We start from the raw sequence: 18,314 nt of genomic DNA, 5'->3' as shown, positions 1-18,314 counted from the left end.
TCCCTAATAACCCCAAATTTTCAAAATCCATTTGTCATTGGGACAGAAAGTGAGGTGAAATCTTCTGAAGAGGAGCACAGACAGCAAAACAAATGTTACAGGGGTGATAACTCTTCCCTATGCTATCCAAAAAGCTTAAAAATAGATTTTTTGGCTGGAGCTACACTTAAGCACTTCAATACCAGGTACTTATACACCTTCCTGCCCAGACCAATGTTCAGCTTTCAGTGCTGTTGCAGTTTGAATGACAATTGCGCGGTCATACAACACTGTACCCAAACTAAATTTTTATCATTTTGTTCCCACAAATAGAGCTTTCTTTTGGTGGTATTTGATCACCTCTGTGGTTTTTATTTTTTGCCAAACAAAGCAAAAAAAGACCGAAAACTTTGAAAAAAATCAAAGTTTTGCTTTTGTTTCTGTTAAAAATTTTTGTAAATAAGTAAGTTTTCTCTTTCACTGATGGGCACTGACAAGGCGGCACCAATGAGGTGGCACCAATGAGCGGGCACTGATATGCGGCTCTGATTGGCACTGGAAGGTGGCACTGATGGGTGGCACTGATATGCAGCACTGATGTGCATTGATAGGCAGGACTAATGGGCACTCATGGGTGGCACTGATAAGCGACACTGATGGGCACTGAAAGGCTGCAAAGATGGGTTCTTATGGGTGGCACTGAGGGGCACTGCTAGGCGGCACTGATGGGCACTGATACGTGGCACTGATATGAGGCACTGATAGGCATCCCTGGTGGCACTGGTAGGCATTGTGAGTGGGCACTGATTTGCAGCTGCCTGGGCATTGATTGGCAGCTGCCTGGGCACAGATTAGTATTTCCCTGGGGGTCTAGGGGCATACCTGGTGGTCCAGTGTGGGTGGCTTCCCTGGTGGTCCTGGGTGGGATCTGGGGGGGGCTGTGCTGATAAACAATCAGCACAGACCCCCCCCCTGTCAGGAGAGCAGCCGATCCGCTCTCCTCTACTCGCGTCTGTCAGACACGAGTGAGGAAAAGCCGATCACTGGCTCTTCCTATTTACATAGTGATCAGCCGTGATTGGACACGGCTGATCACGTGGTAAAGAGTCTCCGTCAGAGACTATTTACCTAGATCGTTGTTGCGGGGTGTCTTACTGACACCCCGCAGCAATGATCGCCGCGGCTCAATATCCTCAGGGCGTTATATGACGCCCAGTCAGGATATTGAAACCACTTTGCCGCCGTCATTCTGCTATATGGCGGGCGGCAAGTGGTTAAAAAATGTACCTGTTCCAAATTACAAACAGATTCAACAAACCTACAGTCCCTGTCTTGTTTGTAACCCGGGGACCGCCTGTATTTATTATAGCAAAAAGTAAAACTTTTTTTTTTTTTTTCAAAATTATCGTTTTTCTTTTGTTTATAGCGCAAAAAAATAAAAACCGTAAAGGTCATCAAATACCACCAAAAGAAAGCTCTATTTGTGTGAAAAAAAGGACAAACATTTCAAATGGGTACAGTGTTGCATGACTGAGTAATTGTCATTCAAAGTGTGAGAGCACCGAAAGCTGAAAATTGGTCTGGTTAGGAAGGGGGTTTAAGTGCCCAGTAGTCAAGTGGTTAATAAAGCAACCAATTTTTGGTCCAAGAAATCCTCCTCCTCCTGTTCCTGGACTGGACTTGGGTCAAAGCAATAACTCAAAGGCCAATAATAAATAACACGTTATCTCCTCCGATTCCGCAACATGTCTGGTTGACGAACGTCCGTTCAGAAACGAACTGAAAAGCGCGAAATGAAAAGCGCAAATCAACACTCACCAAACTTCTACTAACACGAAATTAGCAGAAGGAGCCCAAAGGGTGGCGTCTGACAATTGAACTTTCTCTTTATCGGCTCGTAGTACGTCTAGTACGTCACGTCAAAAGGACGTCAATTTTGTTTGGGTACAACATCGCACAACCGCGCAATTGTCAGTTAAATCAACGCAGTGCTGTATCGCAAAAAATGCTCTGGTCAGGAAGGGGGTAAAACCTTCCCGGGGCTGAAGAGGTTAAACACCGGAATTTTAGGTTTCGGGCGTCGCCAATTATAAGAGATTTTTCAGCAGCGTGAGAAGACAAACGTCCAATAGAACGAGACGTTGTGCAAATATTGCCTCAGGACCACCATTGGGCCTACAGAAATGAACAATGAATTAAATATTAAATCGTAAATATAATAATCATAATGATACAAAATAAATAAATAACAAATCAAAATGAATTAATACCAATAGAGAAAAAAAGTAAAACATGTTTAGATAATAAAAATAAAAAAATAGAGATACCTCCAGGGCATTGCGGGGGCCCCTGAGGGTGGTTGGCGTTCATTCGTCTTGGCGTTGGTGACCTGAAGACGAGAATAGCGGTTGCAGGGGGTGGAGAGATGGATCCTGTTGTCCAACCAGCCTGGAACGGCGCTTGAACACAGAGCCCGCCCACCTCCTCTGTGTGTTATTCCCTCCCTAGTCATGTCTGGTCTCTTCTCCTCCAGGATTAGCAGCACTGAGAGGTCATGTGACTGAAACTTTCTTCTCTCCCTCTCCACTTCCCCCTTAGGGGGCTTCCAAGTCAACGACCCAGGGGCCGAAAGTGCGTACATAATACACTTACAGTCATTTATCAGATTCAAACAGTAGAGGGCAGCAGATCCCTACAATATGTTTATCTCTGTCTGCATAGCAACCAATCATTCTACACAGAAACCTGACTGGTTGCTAGGGACATCCACTCCGCTTCTAGCTCGGCCATGTGAGGATTTTTCATTATTTCAGTGATTCGTGTTAGTCACTGAGGATTAGTGTGCACACATATGACTGTTCGTTATGTTGCCAGAGGGTTACGTTAGACTTCTACTAAGGGCATTTTTGCCCTCGCCCAAGATGGCGGCCCGCTCGGCCGTAGAGCGCCCCCGGGGCCACCTGCAGTCGCGCGGTGTCGCTTTGCGGCGGCCGGCACAGCAGAGATTTCATCATGCAGTGAGTGTGATGCGCGTGCTGAGATCCCTCCCCGCCCTGCTGCTGCGGCTCACTACTCAGCCCCGATCCCTCCGCCACAAGAGCCGGCTCTCCTCCCCGAGCCTCCTCCTCACCGCTCTACACCCCAAACACCCCACACACTCACCCGGCATGGAGGAGCAGCTCGCCCCGCTCAGACTGGCCGTCAAGGAGCAAGTGAGTCAGGAGGACACCTGGGGAGAAGGGTGACACATGGGGAGGAGGGGGACACATGGGGGGTATGGGGACACCTGGGGAGGAGGGCGACACATGGGGGGTATGGGGACACCTAGGGACAGTACACAGGGAAGGGGACACCAGGAGAGGAGGGTGAGACCTGGGGACAGTGCTGAGGGACGGGGACACCTGAGAAAGATGCTGACACCTGGGGAGGAGGGTGACACCTGAGGAGGAGGGTGACACCTGGGGACAGTGCTGAATGATGGGGACACCTGGTGGGCTGGGGACATTGCATAGGGATAGTGACACCTGGAGATAGTGCTGAGGCATGGTGCCATCTGGGGACGGTGCTGAGGGATGGTGTCACCTGGAGGGGAGGGTGACACCTAGGAACAGTGTGTAGGGATGGTGACACCTGGGGACAGTGCTAAGGCATGGTGCCATCTGGGCAGGAGGGTGACACCTGGGGACCGTGTACAGGGATGGGGACACCTAGAAAGGAGGGTGACACAAGGGGGACAGAGCATAGGGATGGGGACACCTGGGGAGGAGGGTGACACCTGGGGACAGTGTGTAGGGATGGGGACACCTGGGGAGGAGGGTGACACCTGGGGACAGTGTGTAGGGATGGGGACACCTAGAAAAGAGGGTGACACAAGGGGGACAGAGTGTAGGGATGGGGACACCTTGGAAAGAGGGTGGCACCCACGTGACAATGCATAGGGATGGGGACAGTGTGTAGGGATGGGGACACCTGGGGAGGATGGTGACACCTGGGGACAGTGTGTAGGGATGGGGACACCTTGGAAAGAGGGTGACACCCAGGGGACAATGCATAGGGATGGGGACACCTGGGGAGGAGAGTGACAGCTGGCAAAGGGGATGATACTTTGGGGAGGGGTAACAACTAGGGGCAGTGTACAGAGAAGAACGTACACCTGGAGGGGGGGGGGGGTGACAGTTGGGGACAGTTTACAAGGGTACACCTGGGGAGAAGGATGATAACTTATTAGATTGTAAGCTCTTCTGAGCAGGGCCCTCTTAATCCTCTTGTTTTTATTTTGCAAAGTGCTGCATAAACTGTTGGCGCTATATAAATCCTGTCTAATAATAACTTCATTAGGTGGGTACAGACATCTAAGGACTGAGACCTGAGCAGGAGGATGACACCTGGGGAGGAGGATGACACCTGCAGGCATTGCATAGATGGGGGGGGGGAGACACCTGGGGAGGAGGATGACACCTGCAGGCATTGCATAGATGGGGGGGGGGGGAGACACCTGGGGAGGAGGATGACACCTGCATGGGTGGGGGGGGGAGACACCTGGGGAGGAGGACAACACCTGCAGGGGGTGATGGGAAATCCTGCTGCCTGTGCTGTCCTGTGTGGTCAGTGGGTGATGATGAAAACACCTGGACAGGATGTTGGGTACCACAAAAAAATCTGACAGCAACATTCTTCCCAACATTCTATTGGAAAGCAGTCCCGGGGGAAGGTACGGAGGAGTATTATGTATAGGTGGTTCCTCACTGCCATGACTGTCCCTGCAGAGTGTAGTGAGGAAGACTATGTACATGGAGCTCGTCATCACCATGACTGTCCCTGGAGGAAGGTACAGAGGATGACTATGTACATGTGGTTATTCACATTTAGAATTGTCCCTGGTGATGACTATCTACATGAGGTTACTTAGCACCAAGAATGTCCTAGTAGAAGGCACAGGAGATGACCACGTGCTTCCCCACAACCAGGACTGTCCCTGTAGAGCAGGGGTCTTCAAACTGCTGCCCTCCAGGTGTTCAGGAACTACAATTCCCATCATGCCTAGTCATTTCTGTGAATGTCAGAGTTTTACAATGCCTCATGGGATGTGTAGTTCTGCAACAGCTGGAGGGCCGTAGATTGAGGATCCCTGCTGTAGAAGATACAGAGGATGACTAAGTACATTTGGTTTTCCATCACCAGGATTGTCCCTGGAGACAGCCTACCGCCCCAAGAGTATCAGGGATGCGGCATATCTGTTGTGAGTTGGCGTGGGCTCTGGTATTGGGGGTACAGTGTGTAGGTACTAGTAGTGGGGGTTGCTGTTAATTACTAGAACATACACTTTAGATAGGATGGATTCTGTGACTTCAGAATGTGGACACATTTGTAATCTGGAGGGGGAGGGGCCAACATATGGAGGGGCTGATACATTTCAGAAGTGTCGGGGTCCTGAATTGGTTGCCCATATTAGTTTTAAGTCACATGGTCATCCTTCAGACAGGGGAGGGCTAGGAGGGAATATTTCAATAATGTTCAATGCATAGATATGATTGTGACATCTTTATAATCTTTAAGTGTGGTCCATAGCCACATATCTGGGGGTGTGGTCTGTAGCTGCACATCTGGGGGGGTGGTTTGTAGCATCTGGGGGTGTGGTCTGGTGTTTTTTTTTTTGCTGGTTACATTCTTGGTTTGTCTTCTTGTAGCAAACTCTTCCATTGTATCTGGCACTGGAGGGCGTCCATCATCCCACTCTCTCTATTCCATCCATACAATCCTCTTCTGTGTTCCCCCATCCAGGTCCTGATCATTGCGGTGAGCACCATCACAACCCAAAGTCTGGCTTCATGTTGTCGCACTGCAGTAATGGATGGGTCGGCTGTGAAAACATGCGCTGTTGTGCAGCGGCATCATTCATTCTTGGTGGCACCCCAATGCACCTTGCCAGCAGATGTGTGTTGCAGTGCACTGCAGCACCCACTACGAGGTGTCATGGTGCAGTGCCTAATAAATAATAGGATATGCACGGTTGGTGTTTCCGGCAGCATGTTCCCATGAATGTGAGCTACCTTGTCACAGCACATGGTAATGCCCGCAGCTGTGTAACTCTAGGCGAAACTATTTCCTGGAGGAAGTTCTTGGCATCTACCTTGTATCACAGAGGAGCTTTTTTTTTTCAGTTTAAACACTTTGTAGCTGATCTTGGAAGAATAGCGAGACAGGTTGCATAGCAGGAGCTGGGGTGGTTTGGAGCTGGGGCTGGTTGGGTGGTTTGGAGCTGGGGCTGGTTGGGTGGTTTGGAGCTGGGGCTGGTTGGGTGGTTTGGAGCTGGGGCTGGTTGGGTGGTTTGGAGCTGGGGCTGGTTGGGTGGTTTGGAGCTGGGGCTGGTTGGGTGGTTTGGAGCTGGGGCTGGTTGGGTGGTTTGGAGCTGGGGCTGGTTGGGTGGTTTGGAGCTGGGGCTGGTTGGGTGGTTTGGAGCTGGGGCTGGTTGGGTGGTTTGGAGCTGGGGCTGGTTGGGTGGTTTGGAGCTGGGGCTGGTTGGGTGGTTTGGGGCTGGGGCTGGTTGGGTGGTTTGGGGCTGGGGCTGGTTGGGTGGTTTGGGGCTGGGGCTGGTTGGGTGGTTTGGGGCTGGGGCTGGTTGGGTGGTTTGGGGCTGGGGCTGGTTGGGTGGTTTGGGGCTGGGGCTGGTTGGGTGGTTGGGTGGTTTGGGCCGGTTGGGTGGTTTGGGGCTGGGGCTGGTTTGGGGCTCGGCTGGTTGGCTGGCTTGGGGCTGGGGTGGTTTTGGGGCTGGGCTGGTTGGGTGGTTTGGGGGCTGGGCTGGTTGGGACTGGCTAGCTTGTTTGAGTGGCGCAGGACCGGTTTTATGAGTACATCATTCTTGCCTAGGCAAGAATAAAGGAAGTGCTGTGCTGCAGGTCAAAAAAAAAAGTAATTATTATTCAATTGTGGGAGGGGGAGGAGTCAGGAGGAAAAAAGTTGCTTTATTGTGTGAAGATCCTCTTTGAAGAATAGTTTTTTCTTTTTATGGGGTGTTAGAACAAGGGCCATTAACACTTATGTGATGTGGAAAGATGCCCATTTTAGTGTGGCAATGCACCTACTCTGTGTGTAGAGTTACAGTACTGTACAGCAGAGCCCAACCATGCGTTGTGATGAAATATGTTGCTCTATAATGCTTAGGTGGGTATTTCAATCTGCTCTGATGAATGGTTGGCCTGTTCATAATTAGTGGACTGCCCCTTTACAGTGGGCATTACAAACTGTAACAGATCGCTAAAGTGTCAACCAGCTCTTAAGGGACCGTATAGTGACAGGGTCATGTGACCAAGGCCCAGTGGGTGGGGCGAAACACATCAGGGGGCGTGGCCAGAGCAGTGCTGGCTGAAGCCACACATGTACACACCTTGAGCGCCGTCTCTCTTCTCGTAGGGTCATGCTAAATCCCAACTCTATGCAAAAAAGAGTTTTCTATTGCGGTGAGGCTGTGCCCGCCTTCAAGGGTTAACTGCTTATTTTTGCCCAGGGGATTGGAGAAGGGAGATATACTTGACTAATTCTCCGATCCTCCTCGCACAAGAGCGGTCCCTGCGGCTCCTGTCGTTCCCCCCCCCCCCCCCTGCAGTCGTGTGCGGTGGACTGTTCCTGATGTCATCACACCCATAGATCTGTTCTGGACTTGAGGATGTCAGGAACAGTCCACCACTGGATCATGGGGGGAGCGCAGTTCGCCACTGGAGCAGTGGATCGGGTAGGTACAAGGCTTTCTGGTTGCCCCTGGACAAAACAAGCAGGGCACAACTTTTTTTTTTTTGCTCAGAGTTGGGCTTTGGTCCCCGATGTACCAAGAATCATCAATTGCTCACATCTGCTCTTGTACCGATCCATATGCTTTAAACTCCGTACACACCCCCGGAAGCTGTATTGCGGCATAATGCCAGCAGTGGCGGTCAATGGTCTGCGTGGTGATGTGACAGCGCTGACCAATGTGAGGCTCTTCTTCATCCGGGACAAAAGAAGAGACTTCAGTGCCACCACATTCCCGCTCGCCACTGCCGGCATTGTGCTGCCAGCAGTCTATGTGGTGATGTGGCAAAACTGACCAACCAGGGTCTCTTCTGTCCCCGGAGTAAAAAGAGACTCTCGTTGGTCAGGGCTGTCACTGCATTGACCACCAGCCACCGCCGGCATTATACTGCTACACAGATTGATACTCCGGCAGAGGTTTGTAGTGCGGGAGGGGTGGTCAGTAGAGGTGGAATTACCCTTTAAGCTGAACACATTCATGTTTACCTCAAGGAGATTATAGCTTGCTATGGTGTTCTGTGCAGGAGATTTAGATCTCTATGGACTTCATTGGACAGAATAATAAAGCGTTTCCCTGCAGGGTACCCGGCATCCCCCCCCCCCCCCCCCCCCCCAACCCCTTGATGAATGCCATCATGGAGTCCTGTAAACACAGCCGGGTGACCCCTCTCTCTCCCAGGTTACTGTGGGCCAGATGACTGGGAGAGAAATCTTCATTCATTTATTCATTTTCAAAGTGTTTTCACAAATGTTTGGCTCATCCGAAGCTGCCGACTCGGCAAAGTGAAGAAAAAAAAAAATTAGGAAGTTGTCACGTGATGGTGAGCGATAATTGTGAGCAGGATTGAAATTTGTTATGTGATTGATGTATGGTCAGCCCTGGAAGAATTCATTTCTGTTTTTATACAATTAACTATTTGGCAGATTATTATACAGGATTTATTTATTATTATTATACAGGATGTATATATTCCCGTTATTCAGGATTTCGATATTATTTTTTAAACAGGATTTATATATTGTCCTGTATAATAATATATACATCCTGAATAATAACAATAATAGTAATATATAAATTCTGTATAATATCCAAATCCTGAATAATAATATTTTTATACAGGATTTATATATTATTATTATTCAAGATTTATATATTACACAGGATTTATATATTATTATACTGGATAATAATATATAAATCCTGAATAATAATAGGAATATATAACTCCTGTATAAAAATATTATTATTATTATTCAGGATTTAGATATTATTTTTATACAGGAGTTATATATTACTATTATCCTATATAATGTATAAATCCTGAATAATAGTAATATAAAATCCTGTATAAAAGTATTATTATACAGGATTTAGATATCACTGTTGTTGTTCAGGATTTGACATATTTTACAGGAATTCGATATTATTATTATACAGGATAATATATAAATCCCGTATAAAAATATCTAAATCCTGAATAATGGGAATATATAAATCCTGCATTTATAAATCCTGTAGGGCTGCAACTAACGATTATTTTCATAATCGATTTTAGTTGGCCGATTTATTGTTTCGATTAATCGGTTAATAACCTTAAAAAAAGTGTGGTGTATAATTTAGTTAATGTGTAAAGTTTAAAAAAAAAAAGGCAATTTATTCTTAAATATCTTTATATGCAGTGGTAAATATAAATAACCAACTATATTGATATGGAGAAAAATCTCTAATCCACTCTGAGAATAACAGACAGAAGAGATATACAGTATATACTATTAGAGGTTGAATCTGGTAAATATCAGACTCAGATCAATTTTTTTTATTTAAAGAAATAAAAAAAGACATACTGTTTTGCAGATTTTCAAACAGAACTGTAAGCTGGCCATACAAAAACAATTATTTTTCGTATATTTTTTTTTTTCAATAAACTCCCCTTCATGTTATCCTATGTGTCCATGCACACATAGGCTGTTATCAGCAGTTTTTGGCTTTAAAAAACCCCCCAAAACTAGTGGGTTCTGAGAGGAGTTTCACAGCTGTTTTCAGCTGTAAAAACGCTCTAACGTCATTAAACGCTCAAACGCGGCTCACTACTAGCGTTAACGTTTTTTATCTATTGAAATAAAAAAAAAAAAGAAGAAAACATTTTTTTTTTTCAAAAAAAATACTTAAAAACACGCAAAAAATGTTAAACGTTGAAAGACTCACTGCAAAGCTACTGGCGTTTTGATAACGTTATTTTAACATCCAATGTGCATGAGGCCTAAAAGTACAGTTGGGTGGAGATGGGATAGGCAGAGTTTCAGGTTTCGGCTAAAAGTTGACATAAAGACAAGGATGAGCGAGTTTGGGGTGGAGGAACTTGACTTCCCTGCATAGAGTCCTGACCTCGACCCAATAGAACACCTTTGGGATAAATTAGAGCGGAGACTGCGAGCCAGGCCTTCTCGTCCAACATCAGTGCCTGACCTCACAAATGCGCTTCTGGAAGAATGGTCAAACATTCCCATAGACACACTCCTAAACCTTGTGGACGGCCTTCCCAGAAGAGCTGAAGCTGTTATAGCTGCAAAGGGTGGCCCAACTCAATATTGAACCCTACGGACTAAGGGTTCCTCTCAGGACCTCCTACTCTCTAGCTTCTTCTTCACCTCCTCCCATGCTCGCCTTCAGGACTTTTCCAGAGCCTCTTCCATCCTATGGCACTCCTTACCCCAAGCTGTCCAATTATCTCTAACATGCAGGGCCCTCTGATTCCTCCTGTATTGATTTGTATTGTAAGTGTACTGTCTGCCCTCATTTTGTAAAGCGCTGCGCAAACTGTTGGCGCTATATAATTCCTGTATATTAATAATAAAATGTGTGTAAAGGCAGGCGTCCCAATACTTTTGGTAATTTAGTGTTTATACAGTATATGTGTCTATCCTGTCTGTCAATCATCTCTATTTATAATCTATCTATCTATCTATCCCATGTGGTCACACCTGTTTAGCACTCAATGGGTTATCTATGATGTATAAACTATTGGGGTTTGAGCACAGATATATCATTTCCATTGTATAGCCCGGGTCAGTGACCGGACCTGTACCTGTAGTGTGGGGGGAGATTTACTAAAACTGGAGCACTCCGAATCTGGTGCAGCTCTGCATGGTGGCCAATCAGCTTCTAACTTCCTTTTTGTTCAATTACCCTTTGGCCATAAAACCTGGAAGCTGATTGGTTGCTGGGCACAGCTGCACCGGATTTTGCACTCTCCAGTTTTACTAAGCCTGCTTTCACGCTGAAAGCGCCGGCCGTTAGCGGTAAAGCGCAGCTCGTTTTAGTGTCGCTTTACCGCTGTTTAAATTGCACTTTTCGGCCGCTAACGGGGCGCTTTTAACCCCAAAGACGGGGTTAAAAATGCCCTTTTTTTGCGGCGCTTTCAATGGGCAGGGGTGTTTCGGGAGCTCTATATACAGCGTTTACAAACCGCCCCAAAGATGCTGCTTGCGGGACTTTTCCCTAATGGTCCCGCAAGCGCACCGCCCCTGTGTGAACAGTCACACTGAAATGAATGGGAGGCGCTTTTCAGGTGCTATTTAGAGGCTGTTTCTAGCGCCAAAATCCGCCTCAGCGTGAAAGGGGTCTAAATTAACCCCAACTTGTATCTATGCGGTCCGTATTGGCACCATGCCCACTGAGGTCATGTCTGGGTTTGCAAAGGCGTTTGATGCCCATAAAGTGGTGTTATGGCCACAAAGGAATATGTTTTAATGAAGGTGTCCGGAGTGCAGCTTTAACCACTTCTGGAACGCCGCACGCCGAGTTACGTCCTAACTTTGACGGGGGATATCGTTGTTATGGCAGATAATTGGACTAGCTGCCATAACCCCGGTATCCTCGTATTCAGCCGGCGGTCCGGTTTCTGATAAGAGTGGTCTCTGCGGTGGATTTGCCGCAAGATCACTTTTATCGGTGGTGGTAGAGGGCCCCTCCTCCCGCCGCGCTCCGGTGCCCTCCGCCGCTTACCGGATCTGTCGGCAGCAGCGGAGGCAATCGGATCTTCACCCTGGCTGGGCATAGAGATGAGTGAGGGGAAGATGGGGGGGCCCCCCCCCCCCAGTCTCCATGACACTGCAGAGCGGAAGCAACGTCAAAACGTCACTTCCACGCACAGCCCTTGAAGGGCCATTTTTTTTTAAATAATTTTTTTAAATGACATTTTTTTTTTTTAATTGCATTTAAGTGCAAATATGAGATCTGAAGTCTTTTTGACCCCAGATCTCATATTTAAGAGGTCCTGTCATTCTATTACAGGGGATGTTTACATTCCTTGTGATAGGAATAAAAGTGACACTTTTTTTTTTTTTTTTTTTTTTTTTTAAACAGTGTAAAAATAAAAAAACTAAATGGTAAAATAAATAAGAAAAAAAAAAAAATGTTTTTTTTTTTTTAACGCGCCCTGTCCCGCCAAGCTTGCGGGCAGAAGCGAACGCATACATGAGTAGCGCCCGCATATGAAAACGGTGTTCAAACCGCACATGTGAAATATCGGTAGAGCGAGAGCAATAATTCTAGCCCTAGACCAGTGATAGCGAACCTTGGCCCCCCCCCCCCCCCCCAATGTTTGTTAATTACATTTCCCATGATTCTCATGCACTCTGCAGTGTAGCTGAGCATCATGGGAAATGTAGTTTCCAAAACATCTGGGGTGCCAAGGTTCTCCATCACTGCCCTAGACCTCCTCTGTAACTTAAAACACGCAACCTGTAGAATTTTATTTTAAATGTCGCCATATGGAGATTTTTTTTAAGGGTAAAAGTTTGTCGCCATTCCACAAGTGGGCGCAATTTTGAAGTGTGACATGTTGGGTATCAATTTACTTGGCGTAACATTATCTTTCACAATATAAAAAAAAAAAAAAAAAAAAAAAAAAAAAAAAAAAGAGCTATCTTTACTGTTTTATTTTTTTATTCAAAAAAGTGTATTTTTTCCCAAAAAAGTGTGCTTGTAAGACCGCTGCGCAAATACGGGGTGACAAAGTATTGCAACGACCGCCATTTTATTCTCTAGGGCAGTGGTCATCAACCCTGTCCTCGGGGCCCACTAACAGGCCAGGTTTTATGTATTACCTTGGGGGAGATGCAGACTAGAATACTGCAATCACCGAGCAGCAAATGATATCACCTGGGATGTATTTCAGTTATCTTGTAAACCTGGCCTGTTAGCGGGCCCTGAGGATGGGGTTGATGACCACTGCTCTAGGGTGTTAGGAAAAAAAATGTATAATGTTTGGGGGTTCTAAGTAATTTTCTAGAAAAAAAAACAGATTTTAACTTGTAAACAACACATCTAAAAACGAGAGGTTAATGAACAAACGTTCCTAAGTGATAAAAATCTGCATAGATCTTCCTGCATGCTGGATAATGAATTACTGCACACAGGACAGTCATTGGCCCCCCAGCTGTTATGTGCAGTGATTGGTGAGTGTGGGGAAGTCTGGTCACCGCTGCCATGTGTCACCGTTTTATCCCCTTCCAAAATATTATCGGAAGTCGGATTTTACGCCCATCTTCCATTACAAAATCTGCTGGCGCAGACCAGGACTGACTGCATGGCTTGTCCTGGGACATCCCGTCTCCCCGCGCTGCAATCCGAGCCATCTCCTCGTGTCTCCTCCCATGCCACGTTATCCAAAACTCTTCAATGCACACCAGATGAGACCTTCACCGTATGGAGGGGGGGAGGGGGGGATCCATTCATACAGCCCCCAGTCCTGGCTCAGCACTCAGCATGCATCTACTAGATCTGCATACAGCTGGAGTCACTCTATTATTAGTTTTTTTTACTTATTTTGATTTATTATTTTGTATTTATTTTACTTATTATTTTTCAGCTGGAGTCACTCTATTATTACAGTTTTTATTTTTTACTTATTTGTATTTATTTTGTATTTATTTTGCTTATTATTTTTATTAAAGCGGAGTCCCACCCACTTTTTAAATTAGATCTTAAAGGAAAGCCTACCCCTCCACCACTAGTTTTTGGCTATTGATTATTATTTTTTTTTTTATTTTATTGCTCCTTCCTACCTTTATTGAAGAACCTTGTCTGCTTCCGCCCCAGCATCTCGGCTGCACCCGATCCGTTGGAGGGATCGGCCTCGGGGGGAGGGGACGACGACATCGCGGGCTTCCTGGACAGGTAAGTGTCCTTATTAAAAGTCAGCAGCTTTTTTAAAAAATGTTTCCGGGTAGAACACCGCTTTAAAGGAAATCTATAGGTTCCTTTACAAAAAAAAAAAAAAAAGTTATACTTGCCTCCTCTGTGCAGTTGGTTTTGCACCCGAGTGGCCCCCGATCCTTCTCTTCTGGGGTCCCACAGCGGCGCTCCTGGCTCCTCCTCTTCTGGAGAGCCGCTTTCCCTCTGGGCGCTCATGCGGGCGCGCTCCCGTGTCCTGCTGCTGCGTCTTTTGACACAAACAGCAGGGCTCGGCTGTGTCAATGGATTTGATTGACAGTAGCGGGAGCCAATGGCTGCACTGCTATCAATCCATCCAATCAGAACCTGAGACACCAGCTGGAGCAGGTGTGCTCGTCCCCATCGCTGGAATTATCTGGTTCAGGTAAGTAAATTGGGGGGGGGGCTCTGGGGGGGCTGCTGCATTACAGGAGGTGTTTTACCTTAATGCATGGGAATGCATTAATGTGAAAAGCCTTGAGGGTTTACAACCCCTTTAAACCCTCATGATTTTTAAATGAACACACTAAGCACAATAAAATAAACATTCCCCCCCAGTAAACTATTAAAATTCTTACCCCAGCATATGCAGTTTACGGCTTTCAATGCTGCTGGCTTCTGTTCTTACAGTGCTGCTTCCCTGAACTTCCCACAGGAAAGAGTTACAAGTGGGCAGTGCAGTCTCCAGCCAATTTGTTAGTTTGGAGGAGGGAGGGAGAGGCAGGGGGAGTGGCTTGCTATCCTCGGCACAGAGTGTAGGAGGGCACAAACCTTGTCCCTACATGCCAGGGTGGCTCTATAGGATGCTGCAAGAGAAAGGAGACACTCTGAAATGGGGAAACCTGGGGTACCAGTCATGGCCACCATCCTAAAGAGGAACTGCAGTCTGCTCACAGAATTTGTAATAAAAACATCTTTGCCATTCTGAAGCTTCCCTCCAACCACTTTGCATATTTTATATATACTGTGATTCTGCACTTGCCAAATATGCTGCAGAAATCTCCCTCATTTGAGTCTGGCTGCAGCCATTTTAATTGTGGGCAGCTGAAGATGCAGCCTGTTCACTTCCTGGATTTACACAGACACTCCTCCAGCTCTGCAGCTTTCATTGGCCCTCTTATGACTCATCCCCCCTCCCTTCCTGGCAAACTTTTAAAAAAAAAAAAACGGAAAAAAGTCAAAATTTTGAAAAAAAAAAAAAAAGTTATTTCCTTGTTTCTGTCCGAAAATTTTGTAAAAAAAGTATTTTTTTTCTCCTTCACTGACGTGCACTAATGAGGTAGCACTGATAGGCACTGATAAGCTGCACTGTTCAATGGCACTGATGAGCACTGAGAGGCAGCACAGACTGGCCTCCCGGATGGGCACTGTTGGGGCTGTACTGATTACCCGCGCAGGTCTTCCCTGTGAGGAAATGCCGCTGATCAGCTCTCCTCTCACACTCTCAGGGTGAAGCATGGAGAGCTGATAACCGACATCTCCTTGTTTATATGTGATTAGCTGTGATTGGACACAGCTGATCACATGGGTAAAGAGACGTGTCATTGGCTCTTTACCGAGATCGGGGTCACGCTGTGTGCCAGTGAGACTGGGGCAACCTCATATGTGAGGTAGTCCCGGAACAGCATCCCGCCCCCCCCCCCCATCATTTGTCTATACGGTGGGCAGGAGGTCGTTAAATAGATCTGTACCTTAAAGTGGTTGTAAACCCTTCCATATACCCATTGAAGTGACTGGCCTCAGGTGATAAACAGAGATTAAACAAATCCTCCTGCGTAAGTTGTACCTGTTTATCTCTCTAATCTACAGCCATTCAAAGGCTAGAACTTATACAGCCTGTCTGAGCTATCAGAAAAAAAAGGGGGCGGAGAGCTGAAGTTGCACTCTGCAGCGTTCAGTAAGGAGAACTCTGAGAGCTGATTGGGAGGTAAGGGACATGCGTACCTTTACACAGCACACAGGAAAAGAGCTGAGGCTGTCAATCACTGGCTGTGTGCCAGAGCTCACACCACTGTCAAATTTTTTTTTTCTCTTGATGTCAGGAAAACTTGTCAGAAGTGATTCATGTTGATAGCAGAGGAAGGAGGCAACAGACAGAAATTATACTTCGTGCGCTGGATTGAGACAAGTACACGCTATAGAGGGACATGTCTGAACTGAATGACCGTTAAGGCCCATTACACCATCTCATTGCAACAATGCATAGAAACGCATGTTAAAAGAGATGTATGGGATTTTTTTTTCCTCCAAATTCTACTTACCTAGGTGGATGCTGCATCTGTCCCCCGACGCCTCTAAAGCCTCGTACACACGATCGGATTTTCCGCAGACAAAACCCTCACACTTTTGTCAGAAGGGCGTTGGTTAGGAGCTTGTCTTGCATGCAAACGGCAAGGAATTGTCGGCCAACAAACACAAACGTAGTGACGTACTACATGGTTTTTCAGCTCTTTAGCGCCACCCTTTGGGCTGCTCCTGCTAATTTCGTGTTAGTAGAAGTTTGGCGAGTGTTGATTCGCGCTTTTCATTTCACACTTCATTTTGCGCTTTTTTAGTTCGTTTCTGAACGGCCGTTCGTCAACCAGCCATGTTGTGGAATCGGAGGAGGTGTTATTTATTATTGGCCTTGGAGTTCTTGCTTTGACCCAAGTCCAGTCCAGGAACAGGAGGAGGAGGATTTCTTGGACCAAAAATTGGTTGCTTTATTAATCGTGACCAATTATGTCATATGCCTTTGCTGCGGGAGCTCCAGGAGAATAATCCGGATGATTTTCGGAATTATCTCCGGATGACGGACCCCTGCTTTCACCAACTCTTGGCATTGGTGACCCCCTACATCAAGAAGCGGGACACATGCATGAGGCTTTTATTTTATTTTTTTTTTTTTTTGGCTGAATAATAATGATTTGATTTGGTATATTTTCTATATTTTTGGATGCATATAATGCACTTTTTGGTTAAGTTCTATTGGCAGATAACATGTCTAATTTTATTTGTTTTCTTTTTTTAATGCACAATAAATAAATTGTGTAGAATAATACTTGGCTATGTGTTTTACTTCAAATGACAGTTTGGGAGTCGGCATTTCATTTAAAATAATAACATGTAAAATTGACAAGGGACACCAACATAGTTGTATCTTTGATCTTAAAAACTACGGGATAATGGTGTTGTGGTAACTTGCACCAAAAAAAAAAATAAAAAAACATAATAATAATATTATTCTTGATATCACTAGAAAAAAAAGCCTTTGAAACATCGTTTGCCATAACTCCATCAGTATCACCAGCAAAGCAGCTTCATTATTATCCCATTAAAGAAGAAGAGAATTGTGCGCTGCATTTCCAGATTTCAGAATTTGGCGCGTCTCAAATGTTAATTCTTCATTACGAGCGCTAGTTTACAAGACCGACCGCCGCTTCTGAGCATGCGTGTTTGTACTTTAGACTTTTGTCCGACGGACTTGTGTACACACGCTAGGAAAATCCGACAACAGACCGTTGTCCGAGGAAAATTTTTAAGCCTGCCGTCCAACATTCGTCCGCGGAAAATCCGATAACAATTGTCCGATGGAGTGTACACACGGTCAGATTTTCCGCCAACAGCCTGTCATCACACAATTCCCGTTTGAAAATCCGATCGTGTGCACGAGGCCTAAGAAGCCTCGTAGCAATTGAACACCGTCGATCGCTTGGTTCTCACAGCTCCTTGAGCAGAGAGCCGGTGACTATCGGTCACTGGCTCTTCGCTGCCCCCCTCTGAGCTCACTGGAGCACTAGGCTGTGGAGGGGGCGGCTTGCTGGGTGCCGGTCCAGGCATGTGGGTGGTTCCTGACTATATAGTCACTATCTTGCCCGAGCCTGGACCGGCTCTGTGACGTCAGCTGACAGCGGGCTTCAGCCCCTCTGTCTGCTAAAAAGGGGTCACAGGAGTGCAGAGCGAACTGCACTCCTGTGATCCATAGGAGAAATGCAGCCAAACAAGCTTTCTCTATACTTCTCCTTTTAAATGCGTTGGTGCGATGGGGTAATTCACCTGCCAATGGACATGTATTACAAAGTGGCAACATACAAACATACGTGGCAAAGAAAAAATGAAGTGCATACACTGCACTGAATCACAATGCAAGCTAATGTGCTGCCAAAAGATGATCATGTGAACAGTCCCTGGTAAGAAATATGGAACAGCAAAGTAAAAACATAGGAGATGCATTTAAAATAATAATTCAGTTGGCCGCCTTTTAACCACTTCAGCCCCGGAAGATTTGGCTGCAGAATGACCGGGCCATTTTTTGCGATTCGGCACTGCGTCGTTTTAACTTTCAATTGCGCGG

The 18,314-nt window shown here is 46.3% G+C and overlaps 1 protein-coding gene across 1 annotated transcript in view; it reads left to right on the top strand.

The window, feature by feature from the left end:
- Positions 1 to 2,885: 2,885 nt before the first annotated feature.
- LOC141144116 (glycine--tRNA ligase-like) overlaps positions 2,886 to 18,314 on the top strand; it is an 81,956-nt gene continuing 66,527 nt past the window's right edge. The window contains exon 1 of the mRNA XM_073629506.1: positions 2,886 to 3,191. Within this exon, the coding sequence (XP_073485607.1) occupies positions 2,901 to 3,191 (291 nt within the window). The 5' untranslated portion in view covers positions 2,886 to 2,900. The remainder of the gene's footprint in view (positions 3,192 to 18,314) is intronic.

This window comes from Aquarana catesbeiana, linkage group LG05, assembly GCF_042186555.1.
Source record: "Aquarana catesbeiana isolate 2022-GZ linkage group LG05, ASM4218655v1, whole genome shotgun sequence".
In the NCBI taxonomy this organism is placed as follows: Eukaryota; Metazoa; Chordata; class Amphibia; order Anura; family Ranidae; genus Aquarana; species Aquarana catesbeiana.
Note: the sequence above shows the minus strand (reverse complement) of the source record. Positions and strands in the feature narration are given on the sequence as shown.